This window comes from Mastigoproctus giganteus, chromosome 7 (assembly GCF_048544385.1).
Source record: "Mastigoproctus giganteus isolate SK-2022 chromosome 7, ASM4854438v1, whole genome shotgun sequence".
NCBI classification, from domain to species: domain Eukaryota; kingdom Metazoa; phylum Arthropoda; class Arachnida; order Uropygi; family Thelyphonidae; genus Mastigoproctus; species Mastigoproctus giganteus.
The window spans coordinates 78,666,940-78,692,999 of record NC_143581.1 but is presented as its reverse complement, the minus strand read 5'-3'; the positions used below and the strand labels follow the sequence as shown (position 1 = coordinate 78,692,999).

At 37.9% G+C, this 26,060-nt stretch overlaps 1 protein-coding gene across 3 annotated transcripts in view; it reads left to right on the top strand.

Annotated features, from left to right (window-relative positions):
- Positions 1-26,060, top strand: part of LOC150083015 (uncharacterized) — a 487,383-nt gene that overhangs the window by 437,812 nt on the left and 23,511 nt on the right. For all 3 annotated transcript variants that reach the window (XM_090377743.1, XM_090377741.1, XM_090377742.1), the window contains one exon: positions 3,357-3,429. In XM_090377743.1, coding sequence (XP_090233869.1) covers positions 3,357-3,429 — 73 coding nt within the window. The remainder of the gene's footprint in view (positions 1-3,356; positions 3,430-26,060) is intronic.

The window sequence follows — 26,060 nt, the reverse complement described above, 5'->3', positions numbered from 1 at the left end:
TCCCTTACTAAAAAGCCAATATGAGAAAGAAAATATCGATGAAAGCAATCTAAATATGTTCGAAAGTTGTATTTTGACATTAAAAGTGAATTTGAAATCTACTTTCAAAGTTTTAAGAAGCATGGCGAAATGTTTACATTTATAATACAGCCTGACGAAATAGAGGAAAATGTTTTAGATTTGCAGTATTTTGAATATCTTAAAATTGACAGTTTAAGTTTAGAAATGATTGATTTTAAAAGTTCAACATTGTGGATGGACAAATTCAAGACCTTGCGGAAAGATTTAGAAAACACGGAAGATAATCATCTTCTCATGATATCATCGTAGAACCGAACGTGGCCATTTTGTCCACGTTCGGTTCTACTTATAAATGTGAGCAAATATTTTCACACATGAAATTTATTTTAAGTAAGAAAAGGAGCAGATTAACTACCGAAAATTCAGACGCTTGTATTTGTCTTAAGGTGACTACGTATGAATCAGACTTGACTAAATTGATGTCACAAATTCGGCATCAGGGGAGCCATTGATAATGAAGAGAACGCTTATAAATAAGTTAATAAATTATTAATGAACTAAAACTTGACAATTATATTTGTTTTTATAATTATTATAATTTTGTTTTATGTTTAGTTTAAAAGCATATTGTAATAGTTTTCTCAATAAAATTTATCTTATTATTAACTAACGGACTGTTTTAAAATGAAAATACCCATTGACCCGAACGGTCTTCTTAATAGTCACATTTTGGTTGATTTTTACCTGCAGCCAAAAAAGGTTGCTGACGTCTGGTCTATATCATGCTTCTGTAGAGTTTGAAGCATAATTAATTTTGCATATCACGTTATTCAAAAATTTACAAATGAAAATAAAATCAAATGTCATAATTTGCTTCATTATTCTAAGCGCTTCATCTTGGTCTGCTTTTTTAGTTGAATTAAGATTAATTTTATAATATCCACAAAACGAACTTTCACAGCTGTTATAGACTGTAATCTACCAGACCAGTGAGTAGGGTTGAGTTTTTTTTTAATGTAACTTCAGATTCCCCAGTAAATTAAGAAAAAAGATCCCATCTTTTTGTACTATTTCCAAAAAAATTATGTAAATTTTGAAGAATGTCGAAAAACTATGAAACGTTATTACAACATACACTATTATTAATAACTAAATTTAAATTGTGACTTGCACAATGAATGTACTGCATCTGATTGGATCCTTTTAATGCATGACTGCATTATAGCATGGCATTAGCCATGCAGTGGGGTCATGGCATTAGCCCCATCATATCGCTGACCATAACATTTTTCAATGGGAATATTTAGTTTGTGTAATATTTTCATTATATTATCTGTCATCATTTCTGTCGAATGATCATCTATGTCATAAATCCTAAAAACATTTCACAAATTTAAAAATATTTGGATTTTTCATTTTCGTTGCAAATTATGTGAACATGTCATACAATAACACTTACTTAATCTTTTTTCTGTATGATCTTTAGTAGCTAAAATTAGTGAATAGAATGGTGCTGAATTAATTTTGAGTGTTAATTCTTTTATTAATTTGGTACCTAAACATTATCTTAATTCATTTTGGATAGTGGTGCTTAAATAAGTTACTGAACCAAATGGCTTATTAATAATTTGTTTCATTACGTCATCATATTAGGGAAGTAAATGGACTTGCGATAAAAAATTGCCATTGTAATCTTCTGAAAATCCTTCCTGATGACCGCGAAATGCTAAAGAATTTTTAGCCAACATAAGCGTTATCCAAAATAACTGTTCTAGTACCATTTTCCAAAATGAGGATCTGTATCTTACTTGTTCCTCAAGATCTTTGTCAATCGTTGCATTCTTTTGCCACATTTCATGTATAGCACTTGACTCGATATGGTGTTAAGAAACACTGAGTTTTTATCCGAAAAGATAGATTTTTTACAATCTTTTAGTCTGGAACCCCACTGAAATCCTCAGAAAATAGGTGGAGAGGCCTGCCAGAGTACTTAAATAATCTACTAGTTAATCTAAATAAATTTACTAGTAATCTAAATAATCTAAAGACAGTGTGCACACCTTGGCCATAGTTGACCTTGTGTCGTGAAACCTACCTACCTACCTATCTACCTACCTACCTAACAACAACAATTTGTATTACAGTATTATGAGGAACTTTTTTTTTTTTTTTATCAATTTCAATCATATTTGTTTGTTTTTCAAAAAATTGCACCTCTCTCAAGGTTACCCTGTGCAGACCTACCCAGGGCTCACATCTGGTGAGTATGAGCTTGGCACACCCATGGTCCTGAGCTGGATATTCATTCTTTCTTCTTCTCTTTCTTGGTGATCTCTCTCTCTCTCTCTCTCTCTCTCTCTCTCTCTCTCTCTCTCTCTCTCTCAGAGTAACTCAATTTTTTTTGACTGGTGCCGTAAAAGCCTGTCGTCCTTGCACCATACAGCTAATGGTGATAATAATGATGATAATTCTGAAGTTATGATCAATATAATTATGTTACAACTTCCATAGATTAGCTGCACATACAAATATAACCCCAAGGCTCACATCTGGTGAGTATGGGCTTGGCACACCCAGGGGTCCTGAGCTGGATATCATCATTCTTCTCTTTCTTTGTGATTCTCTTCTATTTCTAACTCTTGTTCTTCCCCCCCCCCCCTCTCTCTCTCTCTCTCTCTCTCTCTCTCTCTCTCTCTCTCTCTCTCTCTCTCTCTCTCTCTCTCTCAGGGTAACTGAGAAATTTTCTTTTGGCTGGTGCAGCAAAAGCCTCAGGCTTCCTTACACCATATGGCTAATGATGATAATAATATCTTTTACATATTTTTATATTTCAAAAAGTTTTGTAAGAAACTTAAGTGTTATAAAAGCAGTAATGTAATGTAAATTAAAATCAGAAAAAAATGCTATCACATAAAATAGTTGGTCCAATCATTAAGATATCCCAGATAAAAATGCTCAACTTGTCCAGTATGATATACCAAATAAGCCCAGCCTGTCCAGTCAGATAGAACAGATAAAATGCTCAGCCTATTCAGTTTGTTTTAGTCTGTTTTCCTGTTTTGTGGTGCTCAGTTTGCAGTCTTGTATCAACAGGTTGAAAACTTGAAAACCAACTGGACAAATGCTCGAGTCCATTTTGGTTATAAATTGCAAAACAATTAGAGCATATTTGTGATGTTACAGAAAGGAACCAAAGAATAATTTTAAGTGCTCCACATATTTTTCAGAATGCATTCATTATTATTATTAATTTGGAAGAAACATCCCAGATCTTTTCTTCCAAACAAAATACGGTTGGAGAGAAGACACCTTTCTAAATATAACTTTCCTTTCAGGCATCAGTATGTAATCTGGCTCATGTTAAAGGAGAAAATATCCTTCCTCCAGGAGAAACAATTAAACTTTCAAGTAAGTTTTTAAAGAATTATCTTTTACCAGAATTATATAAAATAAATTAGATTTACTGAACTACAAATTGTATCCTCATTAAGATTAGCCACTGCAGGATTTTTCTTCAGCCAGCAGGTAGTTAATTGTTGGAACAAACTTCACAAGGAAGAACTAGACAAATTATTAGAGTGGATGGATAGGTGATGTGGGATTTTTTTTTTTCTCTTTTTTTCTTAATGCTGTGTAAATTTGCTTCATTGCATCATTTGCCACTGTTAATACTAAATGTCACATGAATAAAACCAACTACAGGCCCTGTATAACACGGCACAGTTAGAGAATTGTGGCAAACCTTGCATAACACTGTATTTTTGAGCTTTTGTGCAGGGAAAAACTCTTAAAACTTTTGTGCAGGCAAGACAGTTAGAGAATTGTGGCAAACCTCGCATAACACTGTATTTTTGAGCTTTTGTGCAGGGAAAAACTCTGCTATTATGTTGGATGTTTTCGACATTTCCATTCTTTTTTGTGAATCTCCGCTTTTGGCTTGCTAGTTGTTAGGCAAAAAAAAAATTATTGGGAAATCTCCATGTTAGGTTCTGTGCTATTGTGCTTGTTGAACTTGTGGAAAAATCTAGATTTCAAAGTTTTATTACTACAGTGTATTGGATAATGTGTGAAGCCATCCAAAAGATTTAAGTCATCCAAACATTGAAGTAATGTTCCTACCACCTAGTAAAGCTTCTTTAGTTAGATCAAGGCATTATATCTACCTTTGAAACTCATTACAATGGATTTTAGAAAAAAAATTGATTCAGAATTAAATTGATGGAAAATTGAAATAATGGAGGCATAGAAACATTTTTCAGTTGTGGACTGTATCGGAATTATAGCTTTATTGCTCAAAAGAAGTAAAACCGTTAACATTAAATGCATATATATTGGAAAAATGTATGGCCAGTGTCAGTTCATTCAGAAAATATAGTTGAACAGCAGAAAATGGAATCCGTGGGATAGTAGTAGAACTTGCTAAGTCGGTAGGAGGAGAAGGTTTTAATGATATGACTACTGAATCCCTAGTCGGCAGCACAATTGGTAGAAAAGACCTACGTTTGAATCCCGTTGATGATGGGAGGAATTATGGGTCTTTTTCACAACACGGCTGAGTTGGTCTCAGATGAGGGTAGCGTGTTTTTTTTCTCCCGAAAACTTAGGTTTTTCGTCCAGAAAAATAGAAAATAGACCTCAGAACACATGCAATTTCATTCAGAGAGCAACATAGCCTTAGTCGCCGATGCCCCTAAAAAAAAAAAAAAAAAAAAAAAAAAAGATATGATTACTGAAGACATTCAAAGAATTACCATTAGAAAAAGGCTCTGGCGAAGCTGATTTGGCAGAAATAGCATCAGAGGCAAATCAATTCAGAGGATGATAGCACAGATGAAAATTCTGAACTTCCAAATTTTACACTAAAAAGTACATACATGGAAAGGCATAAAGTTAGCCGAGCAATTAGAATCTTATTTTTTGAATTCAGATTCTTCGACTGAAAGGGGCTCAAAGTTTAAAAGGTAGCTTCTAAAATGCTTAGTTCCATACAATGAAATTTTTTTTTTTTTTTATGAGAACCCCAAACACGAGAGGTATTAAACCTATAGTACTTAGTACCGTGCTTGGGTTGGAGGTTGAGAAGACGAAAGAAGATATTTGTTGATATTGGACTTGAACTTCTGTAGATTGTAATTTTCAGGAAATACGTATGAAGGAAGGTTGTTCCAGAAAACGGCAGTTGAATGAATAAATGAGGAAGATGAAAAGTTGGTTCTGTGGGTTTGAAGTTGGACAGTAAATGGATGTTGGCTGGTGGCGGCACGTGTTCGGACTGTTTTGAAAGAGAGAGCGGGAATTATAGAAGCCAATTCAGAAGAACAGTGCCCATGGAAGTATCTGTAGAAGAGGCATGCAGCAGAAACAGTGCGTCTATGAGACAGCGAGTGGAGAGACTCTGTTAGAGATGAATCATTAATTAACCGAACTGCCCTCTTCTGAATGGAATCAAGAAGCCTGAGAGAGGTTTTGGGGGCACCACCCCAGATGTGGGAACAATATTCCATGGCAGGGCGGATTTGCGATTTATACAGAGTGAGCAGCTGTTTGGGAGAAAAGTAACGCCGAGAGCGAAAGAGAAAACCAAGTTTTTTAGATGCAGAGGAAGCAATATTTGTAATGTGCTTGTGCCAAGAGAGATTAGAAGTCAGGGTAATCCCCAAAAGAGATATATCATTTTGCCTAGAAATTGGAGTGTCACTAAAGATAAGCATAGGAGCAGAAGAATCCTTTTTGCGAGATATAAGACAAGATTGAGTTTTAGAAGGGTTGAAATCAACTAAGTTGTCTTTGCCCCACTGGAGAATTACCTGAAGATCGGCATTTAAGGAATTGACAGCAGATTTTCGAGAACATAAAGCTGATTGAGCTGGACAAGGTTTCTCAAAATGGAAAGTTGAATGCAATGTGCTATCATCGGCAAAACTATGGATAGGATTTCCAGTCAATGGAAGAAGGTCATTGATATACAAGAGGAAAAGAGTGGGGGAAAGAACTGAACCTTGGGGGACACCGGCATTAGTGGAGAAGTTAGAAGACAGAGAGCCATCTACCATCACCCTCAGTGAGCGATCAGAGAGAAAACTGGATAACCAATTACTAAAAACAGTTGGCAAACCATAAGATGGAAGCTTGTTTAGAAGACCTTTATGCCAAACACGATCAAAAGCCTTTGAGATGTCAAGAGCAACTACTTGTGTTTCACCGAACCTTTCCATTGAATTAGTCCATAAATGGGTAACATAAGCCAGAATATCACCAGTGGATCGACACTGATGGAATCCATACTGGCGATCGTTGATCAGATGGAAAGTTTCTAGGTAGTTTAAGAGTTGGCGGTTAATTGATTTCTCCATTACTTTAGAAAGAGTAGAAGTAATTGCAATGGGACGATAATTGGATGGGAGGGATTTGTCACCCTTTTTAGGAACTGGCTGGATATGAGCAAATTTCCAAGCAGAAGGAAAAACACCTTTGGAATAAGAAAGTGAAAAAAGGCGGCAAAGAATAGGAGTAAGTTCAGGAGCACAGGTTTTGAGAACAAGTGGAGAAATACCATCAGGACCTGGAGCTTTCTTAGCATCAAGATTCATCAAAATCCTTCTGATATCCTTTTGACGGAAGACCACAGGAGGCATTGAATGGAGCGTGTTAGGAATGGTGGGAGGTGTTTTACCAAGATCATTAATACATGAGCTCAAAGAAAAATGGGATGCTAGCAGGTCAGCTTTACCCTTTGCCTGAAGTGACAACAGAACCATCTGGTTTGGACAGAGGTGGGAGCAGAGATGGGCAAAAGTTGCGGCCAATAGCTTTGGCAAGAGACCAGAATGCTCGGCTACCATTAGGGCAAGAAGCAAGTTTTCTACTCTTAGCCTGTTCAAACTCTAGTTTGGACTGATTAATAACTGCTTTACAATTGTTGCGAGCTTTGGTGTAGGCAGAAAATGAAACTGAAGAATTAGAAACAAGCCAATTACGATATGCAACGTTCTTCTCTTGGACAGCCTTAGCACATTTATTGGAAAACCAAGGTTTAGATAAAGGACGAGATTTTAAAGTGGAGTGTGGGATAAAGGATTCCATTCCTGCAAGAATAATTTCACTGACACGATCTGAGCAAACGTTGACATCAGAAGTTTTGAAACAGTAATCAGACCAAGGAAAAGAAGAAAAGAAGTCTCGCAGGTCATCCCATTTTGCATTCTTGTAATGCCAAACAATACGAGGTTGGGAATAGCCATGAGATAAAGGATCCATTGGAGAAGAGGCAATCACCAAGTTGTGATCTGAAGTGCCTAAAGGACCTCTCACTTCAACCTTGTACTTAGAAGGGTTGTTTGTGAGAAAAAGATCAAGCGTATTGGCTGTATGATTAGGATTGTCCGGTATTCTTGTAGGTAAATGAACAATCTGTGCTAGGTCATTAGTAATTGCAAAAGCCTCAGCATCTCGACCTGCTGGGTCGGTGTGACTAGAAAACGGAAGCCAGCTGGAGTTGTGAACGTTAAAATCACCAAGGAAAATTACCTCACTGTTAGGAAAGTTGGACTGGAGAAAGTCAAGTTGCAAAGAGAGGAAGTCAAAGAGCTCCAAGTGATTAGTGGAGTTGGGAGAACGGTAGAGACAACAGATGAATTTTACACAATGAGGTAGAGAGATTTTAAGCCAGAGAAGATCAAAGAGAGGAGATTCCAAATTGCCAAGTCTCTGACAGGGAATATCAGAACGGACATATGCACAAGTACCACCTTTGAGGCGAAAGGAATCATACAGCAAATAATTTGGACATCTGAGATGAGTAGTAGTTGAATCAACTGATAACTGAGATTCAGTCAGAAAAAGTACATGGGGTTTGGAAGACTGCAAGTGGAAATGGACATCGTTGAGATTAGAATTGAGACCACGTATATTTGTGAAATGAATTAGGAAGTCCTTGGGAGGTTTAGATCTTTTCGCAGATAAGCTTGCTCTATTATTTTGACAATTCATGGTGTATTCAATAGTAAGAAAAAGTGGGTGGGACATGCTGTATGAAGTAATGAAATTTTTGGATATGGCGTACATGTGGTAAGAATATACCCAGATCCTTGACATAACGTGGCCTCGACAATGCTCCCCGCATACACACTACTCGGACTCCCTCCAGTCACTATCTGGCAGAGTAGAGGTAGCAAGATTATACACTAGCTGATCCGGAAGCTTCCTAGAGAGTTACCAATAGGTTCAGTCCGGTGTACTAACTAGCGGCCGGCCTGCGAACACCGTTTTAGAGCTGTACCCTCGAAATGTAAGGAATATTGGATCTCGCCACGACATTCATCATAACCTCAAAAATCATCAATCATACTGCATGATGGAAGAGATAGGGAAGGGTTGGCCGGAACTTAGCTCTAGAGACTAAACATGGGTTCCACCACTTCAAGCCTCCAATAAGCAAAGTGGTGGTATTTCACCGGTTGATGAGAGTCATCTACCACCTAGTACTGCCTGGTAACATTGAGGGGCGGCGTTCCTCCATGTGGTGTGGGCGCCACACCTCGACCCCTGCTTACGTTGGTTCACACCTGGGTGGTCACCCACCATGTACTTGTGCATGAAGGTTATACCCAGGATTACTAACAGTCCCACCATCGTGAAGGTGCAAGCAGAGGATTTGGCTGTCATAGACCGTCCGGACTTCGCCGAAATTGGGTCCACTTTGACTTGAGTGTCACCCGAATATCAGTTCCATCAGCGTTTTAGACTCACAGGTAGCAAGAACAGCTTGTCTGGCATATCTGAGAGAATGTCTGTGACAGCCTCAAGGACCAAATTACAAAGATCTATCAAGCAAAAGCAAACTAACCCAGATTAATGATTTTTTTAAAGAGAGCAGAAGATACACAAAATCTAAAATGGTGCGTTTTGTCAGTTTTGTTAACATTTTGTTAAGGAAATTATGTATTTTTGTCTGCTCTTGGAACGTAACCCCTCTTTTTGTACTGGTTCTTTGTCCCATATAACACGCTTTTGCATTACGTGAGATTTTATAGGAACCTAACTACTGTGTTATATGAGGGTTACCTGTACTCTTTGTTTACAAAAACCATCAATCAATGCTCTTTAGAAATATGTGAGCAGAAGATCTATTATGTTATGGTTGTTGGTTGTGTTTACATAACATAACTTGCTGGCTAAAAGAAAATGTCCTGAAATAGGTGTTTAAACCTCTTCCCCCTAGGGCTGCTAGTCCTGGAATCATTTATACCAATGAAAACTTCAACCTCATTCATTTTACTTTCACCTCTCAGAGCCATATACAGCTTAGTCAAGTCTCTCTACGGTGCTTAGTTTTTTAAATCTTTCCTCATATGGATGCCCTTTTGTCAGTTTTCCTAGCAAGTTGCCCAATTTTGCAACCTTTCAAGAAGCTCTCTTTTTTTCATGTCGACTCCACACTTCAACAGAGTATTCCAAGTGTGTTTCCACAAATACCTTATACAGTGGGATTACGGATCCCCCTGCATCTGTTAGCAAATGTTTGATAACAGTCCTCATCATTGAATTTGAAATCTGTGATCACTCCCTGCCAGTGGCTGATGATACATCATCTAGTTTGTAGGTGACAATCAGTCTAGAATATTCTTTCCCATGACATGCTGATACAAATAACAATCATGTAGTTTTATTTAACAATTTTGTTCTCCCTAGTGAGTTTCCATTCCATTTGCTGCAATCAGTTAGGAGCAAATTAAAATTAGCCATAAGATATTCACACTTACTCACCCATCCACTTTACATGTAGAGTTACTCTTCATTAGCTTCACAATCTTTTAGTCTTTAGATTACTCCCACTCTAATTTTATCTTTTCTTCCAACTAGTTAGTTGGAAGCTAAGATATAATGAGAGTAGGAGTACCACACAGATTTTATAAGAGTGGGAGTTTTAATCACCACAGAGATTTATGAAAGAGTGGGAGTTTTACTCACTACACAGATTCTGTACTAGCATACACAGCTTCCGAATCTATGAAAGCTGATCGTGCTCAGGCTGCTTTTGATAAGAAGCATGACCCCCCTCTTCTGTCTTCCTTCTCCTTCCTAAATATATTGTACATACCATAGTGAAATTCGTCCATCCCTATTTTTGGGTGACACCTCATTTCTATTAGTCCTATTATGTCAACACATTCATTCATTTTATTGATGCACTCCTGATGTTATTTTATGCACAGTTAAGGCTATGTGTTCTTTTATAGTTTACTGTCTTTGTAGTTATTTAAGCTTGATACCCTAGCATTAGCTCCCTTCTCATTTGAAATGTTGCTACCCTCAAAACATCTTGCCAATATCAGCTTTTCAGCAAGAAACAAGAATTCTTGGTATGTGTGCATGTGTTATTTAGACCCATGTTAACACAATGGATGTAATACTGATAACATGCTATATGTATTACATCCGTTGTGTACAGATAACGTTATCTGTATTACCTCTGTCTTCCTCCCCTCCCCCAAACCAGCAGTTCCCCTAGACCCTGAAGGTGTCCTTTGTGATACTAACCCTTGCACCACCTTTGTTAAAATGTATTATTCTGTTTCTACAAAATAGAATCCTTCTCCCTACAGATAGGCGCCTCCATAGCCAGGTGGGAAGGAGCAGCAGTGCGTAGCACGCTTCTTGATTAGACCGGGGTTCGAGCCCGTCACCACCAAATATGGAGGATGCGGAAAGGTCAGGGAATGACCACCGCATATCCCAGAGCAATATGGCCTTAGTTGCTAATGCTGCTAAAAACCAACCAACCAGCCAACCAACTAACTAACTCCCTACAGATGTGGGCTATGGTAATAAAATTTTCCCTCCCCTACAAGCTTTGCAGAATCCCTCAAGTCGAGTAAATTCTAAGGCTTTCAGTGTGTAGTCCCTGCTATCATGCCTCTGCAGAATTGCTGATGCAAACATTCTGACATGACTCTCAGCATTTTTTTTTCAGCATATTTCTATATTTATGTAACAAATTTTTGGTTAGTATATGCTTAATATCATTAGTCTTCACATGAATAATAATACTCTCTTTTACCCTCCTTCCCCTTTAAAATATGACAATCCGTTGGTGACATCATTAATTGTTACACTTGGCAGACATCTTAGTTCTAGTTCACTTGTCTTTGTTATAAAAAACGTTACCTGTTTCATTACAATGGAATCTCCCAATAGAACTTTATCCTTTTGAAATAGAGCAATTAGTAAATTAATAAGAGGAGTTTACCTCAATATCGTACGTGGAACACTTCCGTATGATACCCTCCAGAAATTAAAACGGAAAAAACGAAAAAATCGACAACTTACCGGTACATTAAAGTAAAATTTAAATAATTAAAGTAAAATATAAATAATTAAATAATCAATTTAACACAATTCAAAATCAATTCAAAACAATTAAAATTCAAATTAACGAAATTAAAAGAATCTAACGAAAATATTCAAAACGATTTTCCTTCCTGAAGCTGACAATGCTTTTCGACCGACTGTCGTGATCACAGGAATGAAAATTATTGAATCAGGCTAAACCTGCAACTTAAATAGTTGATTATATGTCTTCGCGCATGCGCGTAAAGGTCCACGCATCGGAGATCAAATATGGCCGCCGAACATTAACAGAATTCTCGTGTAATTTAATTTCAACGGTTTCTGCAATTAATAGTCGCGTATAATTATGTTGAACGTTAAGTATTTTGGCCTAGTTAAATAAAAAAGTATGTTTTTCGTTAATGGCATGAAAGGCTAATTCTGACGCTGCTGAACGGGAAGCACGAACTGAGGCTTCGTGTTGATTTACACGGATATTAAGAGAAAACCGCGTTGAACGCTGGTAAGACGAGTCGCAATCACCGCAAGAAATGTTGTATACTAGATCATTAATTTGTGTTGCGAACGCGGAAAGAACCGAGCGATTGTTCAGTATAGTGTGTAACTTCCGTATAGGCCTAGCTATAATTTTGAATTCGGTATCTTTAAAGAATCTGTTAAGTTGTTTGTGCCACTGTTCAACATATGGGACAGAAATAAAGTATTTTTTGATATTACTATTGTTGATTGGTGTAGTATTTTTTATCCTATCCTTAGCTTGTACCCTAATTCGATTTATTGTGTTAATGGGATAACCCCTGTTCAAGAATCTGCTAGTTAATATTTGTATTTCTGAGTCCAAAGCAGAATCCGTCGTTGAATATTTATAGGCATTTAGAAATTGATTAAAGATAATCGATCTTTTGTAGGTGAACGGGTGGTAGCTATTATAATGAAGAAGCATACCGTTGTTTGTGGGTTTTCGATAGATGCTAAATTGTATTTTGTTCGAGTCACGGGTAAGCGTGAAATTTAGAAAGTTTAATGACTTAGTATCCGTATCTTCCCTTTCCAATGTAAATTTGAGTCTAGGATGAATATTATTAAACGAATGTAAAATGTCTTGGATAGTACTACTATCAGTAATAACTAGAACATCGTCTAAATACCTCCCATAGTATGTGATACGGGGACGAAAAGGTGTCAAATTTACCGCTCGATCGTTGAGAGATAGATCTCTGACATTAAGCCACTCAGGCTCAAACCCATTGGTAATCCAAAAATTTGTTTGTACACCTTGTCTCGAAAGGTGATGTAGTTAGCCTCAGCTAATAGTGTACACGAGGAAAGATTTGTAACCTGTTGATATGTAGGTTCGTTGGATTTCACTTTTCAGGACCAGATTTCACTTTTATCCAAAGGATTAAATTATAATTTACCACCTCGAAAGCTGCCAAAAAAACAATGCGTAATTGATATTGAATTTGGACTTCATAGTGTTCCACAAAAAGATGTATTTATTCAACAAGTTAACCAAGTAGTAAATAACATAAAAGAAACGCGACTTCCTAAATTGAATACACATGACAGTTCAGCTTTACGAGAACTTCGAGAAAATAAGGACATTATTATACAGAGGGCAGATAAAGGAGATACAGTGGTAATACCTTGATAAACATGATTATATTAATAAGTTAGATTCAGTTGTGTCTGATACCTCCACTTATCGTGAAGTGGACCCGGCACTGTTTACCAATTTGGTAAATCAATACAATAAAACGTTAACCACATATCGTAAAAACGACTACATTACTATGGTTCAGTTGAAGGAATTGAAGTCCAGAACATACAATATTCCTGCACTTTTTGGTCAGGTAAAATTACACAAGCCTGGATTTCCGATTCGACCTATTGTTTCCTACAGGAACTCGGCATTTTCAGCCTTAGCCACACATGTATATAATATTATAAAACCTTTTAGACAGGTTATACAATTTGGGATTAAGAATTACGATACATTATTTAATAATCTTAAAGACTGTAGACTCGGCGACAATGACAATTTATTCTCATTAGATGTAACCTCATTATATACAAATGTAAACGTTGAATACACATTAGATATTATTTGGGATATGTTAATAAAAACTCGACACCGATTAATTATACGAAGCTGCCCATTAAGGAAATTTTTCACTTAATTAAACTATTAGCTGAGGCTAACTACATCACCTTTCGAGACAAGGTGTACAAACAAATTTTTGGATTACCAATGGGTTTGAGCCTGAGTGGCTTAATGTCAGAGATCTATCTCTCAACGATTGAGCAGATACATTTGACACCTTTTCGTCCCCGTATCACATACTATGGGAGGTATTTAGACGATGTTCTAGTTATTACTGATAGTAGTACTATCCAAGACATTTTACATTTGTTTAATAATATTCATTCTAGACTCAAATTTACATTGGAAAGGGAAGATACGGATACTAAGTCATTAAACTTTCTAAATTTCACGCTTACCCGTGACTCGAACAAAATACAATTTAGCATCTATCGAAAACCCACAAACAACGGTATGCTTCTTCATTATAATAGCTACCACCCGTTCACCTACAAAAGATCGATTATCTTTAATCAATTTCTAAATGCCTATAAATATTCAACGACGGATTCTGCTTTGGACTCAGAAATACAAATATTAACTAGCAGATTCTTGAACAGGGGTTATCCCATTAACACAATAAATCGAATTAGGGTACAAGCTAAGGATAGGATAAAAAATACTACACCAATCAACAATAGTAATATCAAAAAATACTTTATTTCTGTCCCATATGTTGAACAGTGGCACAAACAACTTAACAGATTCTAAGGCGCATTTAGGGCTAGAGCCTCAAGCTGCGAACAAATTTAGACTATGTATATAAAGTGCTTAGCATCATAATACACAGCCATTTCTGAATAAACAGAAAATTTTTAAGGTGGCATCGTTTTAGGTTATATCTCATATTGTGAATACCTTCACAACGAGTTGCCATGATATTGCACTACTTCGAATAAGTAACGCTTCACCTAAGGAGAAGACTAGTGTTACTTATTCTCAGATAGGTACCACCACCCAGACAGCACTGTTTCAGGGCTATTTGGCCCTTCGTCAGTGAGTGGGTAGGTACCCAAGTGATGCAATGATGGCAAAAACAGTTATGAAGTATAACTCCACAATATGAGAGATGCCTGATGGTGTATGATGTATTTAGACTAAGGCGCATTTAGGGCTAGAGCCTCAAGCTGCGAACAAATTTAGACTATGTATATAAAGTGCTTAGCATCATAATACACAGCCATTTCTGAATAAACAAAATTTTTAAGGTGGCATCGTTTTAGGTTATATCTCATATTGTGAATACCTTCACAACGAGTTGCCATGATATTGCACTACTTCGAATAAGTAACGCTTCACCAAAATTTTCTGTTTATTCAGAAATGGCTGTGTATTATGATGCTAAGCACTTTATATACATAGTCTAAATTTGTTCGCAGCTTGAGGCTCTAGCCCTAAATGCGCCTTAGTCTAAATACATCATACACCATCAGGCATCTCTCATATTGTGGAGTTATACTTCATAACTGTTTTTGCCATCATTGCATCACTTGGGTACCTACCCACTCACTGACGAAGGGCCAAATAGCCCTGAAACAGTGCTGTCTGGGTGGTGGTACCTATCTGAGAATAAGTAACACTAGTCTTCTCCTTAGGTGAAGCGTTACTTATTCGAAGTAGTGCAATATCATGGCAACTCGTTGTGAAGGTATTCACAATATGAGATATAACCTAAAACGATGCCACCTTAAAAATTTTCTGTTTATTCAGAAATGGCTGTGTATTATGATGCTAAGCACTTTATATACATAGTCTTAACAGATTCTTTAAAGATACCGAATTTAAAATTATAGCTAGGCCTATACGGAAGTTACACACTATACTGAACAATCGCTCGGTTCTTTCCGCGTTCGCAACACAAATTAATGATCTAGTATACAGTAATACCCCGACTTACGCTACCCCGACTTACGCGAACTCGGAGTTACGCGGCTCTTGATTTTTTCGTTTGGCAACGCTGCCGCCCACTATCTTCAAGGTCGTTTTTCATATGTTATCGATATCCGGTGCGACGGCGGAGATTGAGAGCGAAAGATGAACAAAATTCAACTTTGCTGCTTTTATGTTTTTTATATCAGTGAAGGGGAAACACATTTCGCCATAATAACGTAAAAAGCAACACAATTCCAGCTATCGGTATAATCGCAAATGCAATTAGATCGAGTTTACTACCAGTTTATAACAGATTTCACTAGCAGAAACACAACTGGATTTTTATTGTTTTATGGTAGTAACCCCTAGAAATGTGAGGTGTTAATAGTGTATCTCTGCCTTTATGGTGTTCTTTATTCAGTTGCTACATGTGCGCAGCTTTGTTTATGCGTATCAAGCGTGCTCCTCGTTTTGTAATTGTGCTTTATTCCCTAAAAAATTAAAAATTAAAATTAAAAGGTGTGAAAAGGAAGCGTCCTGGTGAAGACACTGCAGATTCAGAGAGAAAAAGAAAAGCAATTATCGATAAACAGAGGCGGACTGGATCAAAAATTCTTACCCGGGAAAATTTATAGTGGCCTCACACTATGGTTTATGGCCAAATCACACTGGCCCACCGGGGTTTCCCCGGTAAGGCTTATGGCCAGTCCGCCTCTGTCGATAGAGAAAAAATATGAAATTGTGAAACGCTTTGAGCGAAATGAAAGTCCATGTGATATTGCACGTGCTACAGGCCTAAATGAAGCAACGGCGAAAAGCACATGACAATTGCAAACTTGACAGGTTGAAAATTGAAAAGATCTCAATTGTAAAGGGCTTAAAAATTTTAGAAAACATAGACTCCAACGAAGAACGCGTTATAGCTACAAAGCAAGGAATAAAAAAATTATTAGCTTGCTACGAAGAAATTCTGCGTGAAAAAAAGGAACGCGCTGTGTCGTCAGACGAATTTGTTAGATTTTATGAAGCCATCGACATCAAAATAACTTTTAACTTAAGTCATTTGTTTTTTTAATACATATTTTGTATTAATATGTATAAAGAACTGCAATTTTATTAATATTTTTCTTCTAAACTAGTGTTTTTGTTAGTCCTTGGTCCCAATTAAGCAAAATTTATATGTATTTATATGCAAAGTTGTACCCCGACTTACGCGATTTTCGTCGGACCCACCTATCGCGTAACTTCGGGGTATTACTGTACAACATTTCTTGCGGTGATTGCGACTCGTCTTACTAGGGTTCGACGCGGTTTTCTCTTAATATTCGTGTAAATCAACACGAAGCCTCAGTTCGTGCTTCCCGTTCAGCAGCGTCAGAATTAGCCTTTCATGCCATTAACGAAAAATATACTTTTTTATTTAACGAGGCCAAAATACTTAACGTTCAACGTAATTATACGCGACTATTAATTGCAGAAACCGTTGAAATTAAATTACATGAGAATTCTGTTAATGTTCGGCGGCCATATTTGATCTCCGATGCGTGGACCTTTACGCGCATGCGCGAAGACATATAATCACTATTTAAGTTGCAGGTTTAGCCTGATTCGGTAATTTTCATTCCTGTGATCACGACAGTCGGTTGAAAAGCATTGTCAGCTTCAGGAAGGAAAATCGTTTTGAATATTTTCGTTAGATTCTTTTAATTGCGTTAATTTGAATTTTAATTGTTTTGAATTGATTTTGAATTGTGTTAAATTGATTATTTAATTATTTATATTTTACTTTAATTATTTAATTATTTATATTTTACTTTAATGTACCGGTAAGTTGTCGTTTTTTCGTTTTTTCCGTTTTAATTTCTGGAGGGTATCATACGGAAGTGTTCCATGTACGATATTGAGGTAAACTCCTCTTATTAATTTACTAATATTATTATCAACGTAGAACATATTGAGTATCACAGCTCTGAAATAGAGCAATATACACTTAGCATTAGTGGAGGCATAGGATGCAAGAAAGCAAGCTTATACAGCATCAGCCAAAAAAAAAAAAAAAAAAAAAAATCCCTTCCCATTTCATCCATCCATTCACTTCAAATGTTTGTCTAGTTCTGCCTTGAATTTATTTAAGCTATCAACTTCTACAACAACAGATGGATTGTTTGTTTGTTATTTGGTTTGTAGGAGCATTAGCAACTAAGGCCATATTGCTCCGGCAATATACGGTGGTCATTCCCGACCTTTCCGCACCCTCCATATTTGTTGGTGACTGGCTCGAACCCCGGTCTAATCAAGAAGCATGTGCTACGCTCTGCTGCTCCTTCCCACCTGGCTACGGAGGCGCCAACAACAGATGGAAGTTTGTCCCAGCAGTCAACCACCCACTGGCTAAAGGCACATTTCCACACATTCTATAGCTTTTTCCTCAATTTGAATTTATGTTCAAATTGAGGAAATTTGAATTTATGTTCAAAAAAACCCATACACCTCAATCAGATCACCTCGCGCAGGTGCCTAGTCTCCAGACACTGCATTTGCAGAACTTAAGCCTTTCTTCATAAGAGCAACCCTTTGTTCCATTCACTAATCTCATTGCCCTTCTCCATACTTATTCCAGCAGCTCTACATCCTTCCTAAAATGAGGCCTCCAGACCGGTATACAGTACTCAAGGTGTGGCCAGACTATTGCATTATACAAGGGAATAATCACTTCCTTATCACTCACCATACTCATCTCTTCCTATTATTGGGGGAAAGCCCACCGCAGTGCTCATCCTGTCAGACGCAACTTAGAGTCTGTCATTTCCTGGTTGATTGCCCCTTACATTCAACAATCCGATCAAACACTTTTCAGTCACTCTCTACATTGAATATATCACCTGATTTATCTCGCATCTTAGGAAATGAAGCAAATATTGAAGAACTTTTATTATATCTAAAACATATTGGTTTGTACAGAAGCATATAATTTAATCTCTCTAACTATACGCTTTTTGTCAATTAACGATGAAGAGACACAATTTGGCCGTAGTAGCCCTTGTGTCGTTAAACCGAACTACAACAACTTCCTTATCCCTGCTAGAAAAATTCCTGTATATCATTGACAGAACACCATGAGCTATGCTTGCAGCCAGTCTGCACTGCTCAGAAAACTTCATACCTGACTGCACAATTACCCCCACATCTTTTCATTCTCTACCAACCAACCTGAGTGTAGTACCACACAGTTGATATATTACTCGGGTTACTACTACCCATATGCAGTACTTTACATTTGTCAATGTTAAACTTCAGTTGTTACCTCTCAGCCCATCTGCTCAACTTTTCTAGATCCTGTTGCAGTAGCATACTGTCATTAGTGTCATTAATAACCCTGCCAACCTTCATATCATCTGCAAACTTGGATGTTAAGCCTGATACACCATCATTTTCATTAATAAATACAGAAAACAATAGACCCAGCACTAAGCCCTGGGGGACTCTACTAATAACATTAGTCCATGAAGAGCAGTGCCCATTGATTACCACTCTGTATTTTTCCACTCAGCCATCCCTTTATCCATAGCAGCAATTTGCCCTTAATGCCATATTGCTCCAATTTGTATAGTAGGTCTTCCTTGTGCAACAGTATCAAAAACTTTCCTAAAATCGAAGTATACGATATCAAAATTATTTTTTGCATCCAGTTCCTTTGTGACCACATCATAGTATCCAATCAAATTTGTTAGATAAGACTTCCCCTTGTGATTGAACTATAACTGCAGTCTTGTCTAGATAATCCTGCAGCGCCTCTATTAATTTTTCCAGAACAAAAGTTAAACTAACAGGTCTGTAATTAGTATTAGTATTTTAGTATTAGTAATGGCCGCATGGTGCAAGAAAGCCTGTCTTATGCTGCACCAGCCAAAAAAAAAAAATCCCGAACAAAACAATGATAAAAATAAAATAAATAATAATAATTAATAAAAAAAGGAAATTAAACCTATCGTCCTATGCGCTTCCCTGACCCAAAGGTACTATCCAGATGACCTTTGAATTAACCCAAACTGTCAGCCTCTACCACCCATGTAGGCAACTTATTCCAGTAATTTATAACTCGCTGGCTAAAATAAAACTTCCTGCAGTCCAATCTAAACATCCCCCGCCCATAACTTGAATTTATGTCCCCTAGTTTTAGCATCATTTATAATCTTGAAAATTTAGTCCTCATTCATTTTACTGATGCCTCTCAGAGCCTTAAACACCTCAATCAAATCTCCTCTAAGGTGTCTAGTTTCCAAACTTTGCAACCCACATATTCGAAGTCTTTCTTCATAAGGACGCCCTTTTGCCAATCTCACCAGGCGAGTGACCCGTCTTTGCTCCCTTTCAAGAAGCTCGATATCTTTCTTTAGGTGCGGTTTCCATACTTGAACACAGTATTCCAAGTATGGTCTAACAAAAGCCTTATATAATGGGATTATCACGTCCCTATCTTTATTTGCAAAAGTTCGATAGGACACCATTGGCCTTCCTTGCAACCTTGTTTACAATGCTCAGAGAATTTCGTGTCTGACCGTATCGTAACACCCAAGTCCCTTTCCTCCAGTACTGGGTTTAGTTGAACTCCACCAAGTGGATAAGTTATTTTGGGATTACTGTTTCCCAAGTGTAATACCTTACACTTTGTTGGATTAAAGCATAGCTGCCATTTTTCTGACCATTCCTGAAGTCTATCTAGGTCTCTCTCTCTCTCTCTGAAGAAGCTCAGCTTGACAGTGATCATTAACCACTCTACCAATTTTAGCATCATCTGCAAATTTAGACATCACGCCCTCTATCCTTTCATCAATATCATATGAAAATTAAAAACAACAGTGATCCTTGGGGAACCCCACTTCTTACATCAACCCAATCTGTGGAATAGCCATTTATCACACCCCTCTGCCTCCTTCCCTGAAGCCATCGGATTTTCCCAGTGATTCCAACCTGTTACAGTTTATAAAGCACCCACTCATGTGGGACTGAGTCAAAAGCTTTACTGAAATCTAAATTATTCCTTAAATCCAGCTCATGAGTGACCCTTTCGAAATAGCGAACTAGATTTGTTAAACATGATTTTCCCTTTACAAAACCATGCTGAGTATCCTTGAGAATTTCAATTCGATCCAAATGATCCTGAATTCCACCCTTGATCATTGCCTCCATGATTTTCCATACCACTGAAGTCAGACTGACAGGTCGATAATTTCCCACTTCACTTTTAGAGCCACCCTTATGTATGGGAGATACATTGGCACTTTTCCAATCCAAGGGAATCTCCCCAGAGTCTAGTGATGCTCGCATAATTAGCCTCAATGGTTCAATGCACTCACTTGCTGCCTCCCTTAAGATTATGGGGTATATTCCATCAACTCCAGGAGCCTTACTGGCCTGTAGGCTCAAATTTTTTCATTAACTAATCTTGCGAAATTTCAATATCAATAATTACATATTTTTCAACTTCGCTCCCACAATTTCCCATTGCCCCAAAAGGTTTTTCATTTGTAAATATCGATGCAAAATAAATGTTGAATTCATCTGAAATTCATCTGCAGCTGGTGTATTTAATAATATCACCTTTCCCTTATGTAAAGGTCTGATCTGGTTGGGCCTGCTTTTCTTGGCATTTATATATGTGAAGAATTCCTTATTCCCCCCTCTTTGCTCTGTTTGCTAGTGATTTCTCATAAACTGCCTTTGCCTGTCGAACCTTTTCTGTGGCTCTATTACAGATAACCTTGTAGCTGTTATAGGCTTCAGTACTTTTTATTGCTCTGTAACCTTTCCATGCCACCTTTTTCTGCTCAAGTAATGTGGCAACTTCACTATTCATCCAACTTGGAACCCTCCTCGTGGAGTATTTTTTGTAATAGTATATATGCATTCAAGGCATCTGTGATTAATGTTTTAAAAGCATACCACAGTTCAAATGTGTTCATTCTCTGTGCGATATCTACCCAGTTAATAGAGGCCATGTGGTACGTTAAGGCATCATAATTTCCTTTTATGAAATTAAAACCCATTCCTTTGCCTTTTACTACTGCTACCTCTCTCTTCATCATCCACTGTAGACTCAGTGATCACTTCCTGCTACTGGTTCCTCTACTGTCAGCCTTGTTATGTAATCTGATTCATGGGTGATAATGAGGTCTAGGATATTCTTTTCTCTAGTACTTTCCCCTGACATGTTGATACAAATAACAGTCATCTAGTTGATTTAAAAATTTTGTTCCCATGTCGAGTTTCCTTCCCATTTTCTCCAATCAATTAGAGGCAAATTGAAATCACCCATAATAAGACATTGACACTTACTTGCCCATTACATTTGAATGTAGAGGCTTTTGTCATAATCTTCATAATCACCTGGTCTGTAGATTACTCCTACTCGCATTATACCTTTGTTCCCAACTACCTCACACCATACAGATTCTGTACTAGCATGTGAAACGTCTGAATCCGGGAAAGCTATCATTGCACTCAAGCTGCTTCTGATAAAAAGCATTACCCCACCACCCCTTCTATCTACCCTATCCTTCCTAAATACATTATACAAGCCATACTGAAACTCGTCATCCCCAATTTCCGGGTGGCACCACGTCTCCGTAAGCCCTATTATGTCCACGTTACTTGTTTTAACCAGCAGTTCGAATTCGCTCATTTTATTGACAACACTTCTAACATTACTGTGTAAACAATTAAGACTTACTGTTCTTGTATATTTAACAACCCTAACACAACCCTTGAAGCTTTTTAGACTCTCTTCCCTGGCATTAGCTACCCGCTCCCGTGAAACGTTTCTGCCCCCAGAACATCTAGATAATACATCCAGTTGGGGTAGCAGATAAGAACTCTTAAGGTATGTGCAAGAGTTACTTTGACCAATGTTATCAGATAAACGTGTATCAGTATTATCAACATCCCCCCCCCCTAACTAGCAGTTTCCCTGAACCTTTAAGGTATCCTCAATAATACTGGCAAAAACGTTTGCACTACCTTTGTTTTAGTGTATCCCGTCTCTACAAAACAAATTCTTTCTACCTACAAGTGTGGGCCATGCTGATAGAAATTTCCCCCTAAAGCCTTGCATTAGAGTCCTTCAAGTCTTGAGTTAGTCCACAAGGCTTTTAACATATAATCCCTCCTATCGTGTCTGGGCAGAATTGCAGACACATAGACATTGTGGCCTAGCTTGCGGCATTTCCTCAGCATGGTCCTGTATTTTTCCAACAAATCATCAGATCGTGTACGTTTAATATCATTAGTCCCCACATCAATAATAATATTCTCTTTACTCCCCTTAAAATCTGACAATCTGTTGGTGACATCATTAATAGTTGCTCCCAGCAGACATACCCTCGTTCTACTCCACCTATCATTATTACAAAAAATATTCCCCGTTTCCCATGACAATGGAGTCTCCTAATAAAACAATGTCCTTTTTAACCAGAGTAGTTTGTGCTTGGTTTTTCTGTTTTGAGGCCAGAATCAGGTGTACATCACACGGTAGATTGCTGGAGTCTTGAGTCCTTGACGAGTTCCCAGATGCATTATTCTCGAGGGCAAGCACTCGTTTTTTCAGGGATTCAAATTGTTCCATCAGTGCACCAAATTGTAATTTAAGATCGGTGCGCTCCTTGGAAAACATTCCACAGGTTCCACAATGGATTAAATCATGACTCACCTGTAAATCGCCATTGGCTATTTCCGTGCGAGTCACAATACCCTGTGACTATAGTTTACATAAGTAAAGAACTCTTTGCTGTTTTTTTTTTTGCATCCTTTACCAAAGATTTCTTGTATTCTGCCTTTGCCTGCGTAACCTCCTTTGTGACTTGATTACAGACTAGTTTTTATATACCACAGGCTTCTGTGTCACCTGATACTTTATATGCATGCCATACATTTTTCTTGGTGCCTCCATAGCCAGGTGGGCAGGAGCAACAGTGCGTAGCACGCGCTTCTTGATTAGACTGGGATTCAAGCCCGTGACCACCAAATACGGAAGATGCAGAAAGGTCAGTGAATGACTACCGCATATCCCTGGAGCAATATGACCTTAGTTGCTAATGCTCCTAAAAACCAAATAACAACAACAACAACATTTTTCTTCTCTGCCACAAGCCTGATTAGTTCATCTGATATCCATTTGGGCCTAAAACTTGAACAGTATTTCTTAGTTGGAATGAAAAGCCTAGTAGCTTTTCTTCCCTAGTCTCTTCTCATTTAGAATTCAACATTGGTACCTTCATCAGTCGATCCCACTGTACAGAATTTAAAAACTGTCTGAGACCCCTGTAGTCACCTTTATGAAAGCAAAAACCCTTCCCTTTAGCCTTGATGGTAGTTACATCTTTAAGTAATTCCCACATCAGTACATTGTGATCACTATCACCCAATCTGCAATGGGAAGACATGATAATAGACCCCTGTTTAATCGCAATTATAGATGTTCTTTGCTCTGCTCTGTAGTGCCCATGGTTCTCAGGCCAAAAAATGCATAACCAGTGCTCCGCTGCCTCCTTGTTGTGGCTTTACTTTTCACTATGTGATTTTTTTTTTTAATTGAATCATTCAGCATTGATACCATCAATGAATTCATTGTCATAGTGTAATGAACCTTGTAAGTTTTGGTGCACACTACTACTTTCTCATCTTTCTATCTTTCTCATCATACTACTATTGTAAGTTATTAAATTTTTAATAATTCCTTGATCTAATTGTATAGATGGTAGTGTTTTGGGGGGGGGGAGCAATTTTATGGCTTGGGTGGGATGTTCAATTATCTTGCAGGAGCCATACCTTACACTACCTTAGCTAGGTGAAAACCTATCTCCATCTGTAGAATTAGCATTAGCATTAGTAGAGGCATCTGATGCAAGAAAGCAAGCTTATGCAGCATCAGCCAAAAAAAAAAAAAAAAAACCACTTCTACTTCACCCCTCTGTTCGTTCGAAATACCTGTCCAGCTGAGCCTTAAACTTATTTAGGCTATCAACCTCCACCACAAGGGATGGAAGTCTGTTCCACCAACCAACCACCCGCTGGCTAAAGGCAAATTTCCGCACGTCTATCCTACATCTGTCTTTCCTCAATTTGAATTTATGCCCTCTCAGGTGATTTTTCTGAGCTAGAGGAAGAATCCCATCAGCATTGAGCATGCTTAAACCATTCAAGGCTTTATACACCTCTATCAGATCACCTCGCTGGTGCCTAGTCTCCAGACACTGTAATTTGCAAAACTTAAACCTTTCTTCGTAAGAGCACCCTTTTGTTCCATTCACTAATCTTGTTGCCCTTCTCTGTACTCGTTCCAGCAACTCTACATCCTTCTTGAAATGAGGCCTCCAGACCTGTATACAGTACTCTAGGTGTGGCCTGACCATTGCCTTATACAATGGAATAATCACCTCCTTATCCCTGCTGGAAAAATTCCTGTATATCATTGACAATACTCCATGAGCTACTCTTGCAGCCCGTCTGCACTGCTCAGAGAACTTCATATCTGCCTGCACAACCACCCCCAGTCCCTTTCATTCTCTACCACTGTCAGTGTAGTACCACAGAGTTGATACGTTGCTCTGGGGTTGCTGTTTCCCATGTGTGGTACTTTACATTTGTCAATGTTAAACTTCATTTGCCACCTCTCAGCCCATCTGCTCAACCTTTCCAGATCCTGTTGCAGCAGCATAGTGTCAGTAGTGTCCTTGACAACCCTGCCAACCTTTGTATCGTCTGCAAACTTGGACATTAAGCTTGATATACCATCATCAATATCATTTATAAATACAGAAAACAATAATGGACCCAACACTGAGCCCTGAGGGACTCCACTAATAACATTAGTCCACGATGAGCAGTGTCCATTGATTACCAGTCTCTGTCTTCTCCCCCTCAACCACCCCTTTATCCATAGCAGCAATTTGCCTCCAATGTCACACTGCTCCAATTTGTGTAGCAGTCTTCCATGTGCAGCAGTATCAAAAGCCTTTCTAAGACCCAAGCATATAATATCAAAGTTATTCCCTGCATCCAGTTCTTTTGTGACTTGCATCATAGTATCCAATCAAGTTGGTCAGGCAAGATTTCCCCTTAACAAAACCATGCTGTGTCTGAGCTATAACTGAAGTCTTGTCTAAATGATCCTGCAGTGCTTCTTTAACCAGTGCCTCTATTAATTTTCCTGGAACAGAAGTTAAGCTCACAAGTCTATAATTACTTGTGTCAGCCTTTGATCCTCCTTTGTGAATTGGGGTCACATTTGCACATTTCCAGTCTATGGGTACCTCCCCTGAGTCCAAGGAAGCTCTCATAATTATGGCTAAGTGTTTACTTACTTCCTTTGATGCCTCCTTTAATATAACTGGATAGATCCCATCCACCCCAGATGCCTTACTTGTGTTTATCTTCAACAATTTCTCCTCCACTTTACTCCCAGTTATTTCAAGATTCTGTAGCTTACTGCTAGAGTTGAATACACCTCTGGCATTCCCCTTGCTGAATAACTCCTCATGTGTGAATGTCAATGCAAAATATTCATTTAGTTTGTTAGCTACCTGAGCAGGATCATCAACAGTTGACCCATCAATATCAAGTGGACCAATCTGATTCATCCCCTTCCTTCTAGAGTTTACATAAGTAAAGAACTCTTTGC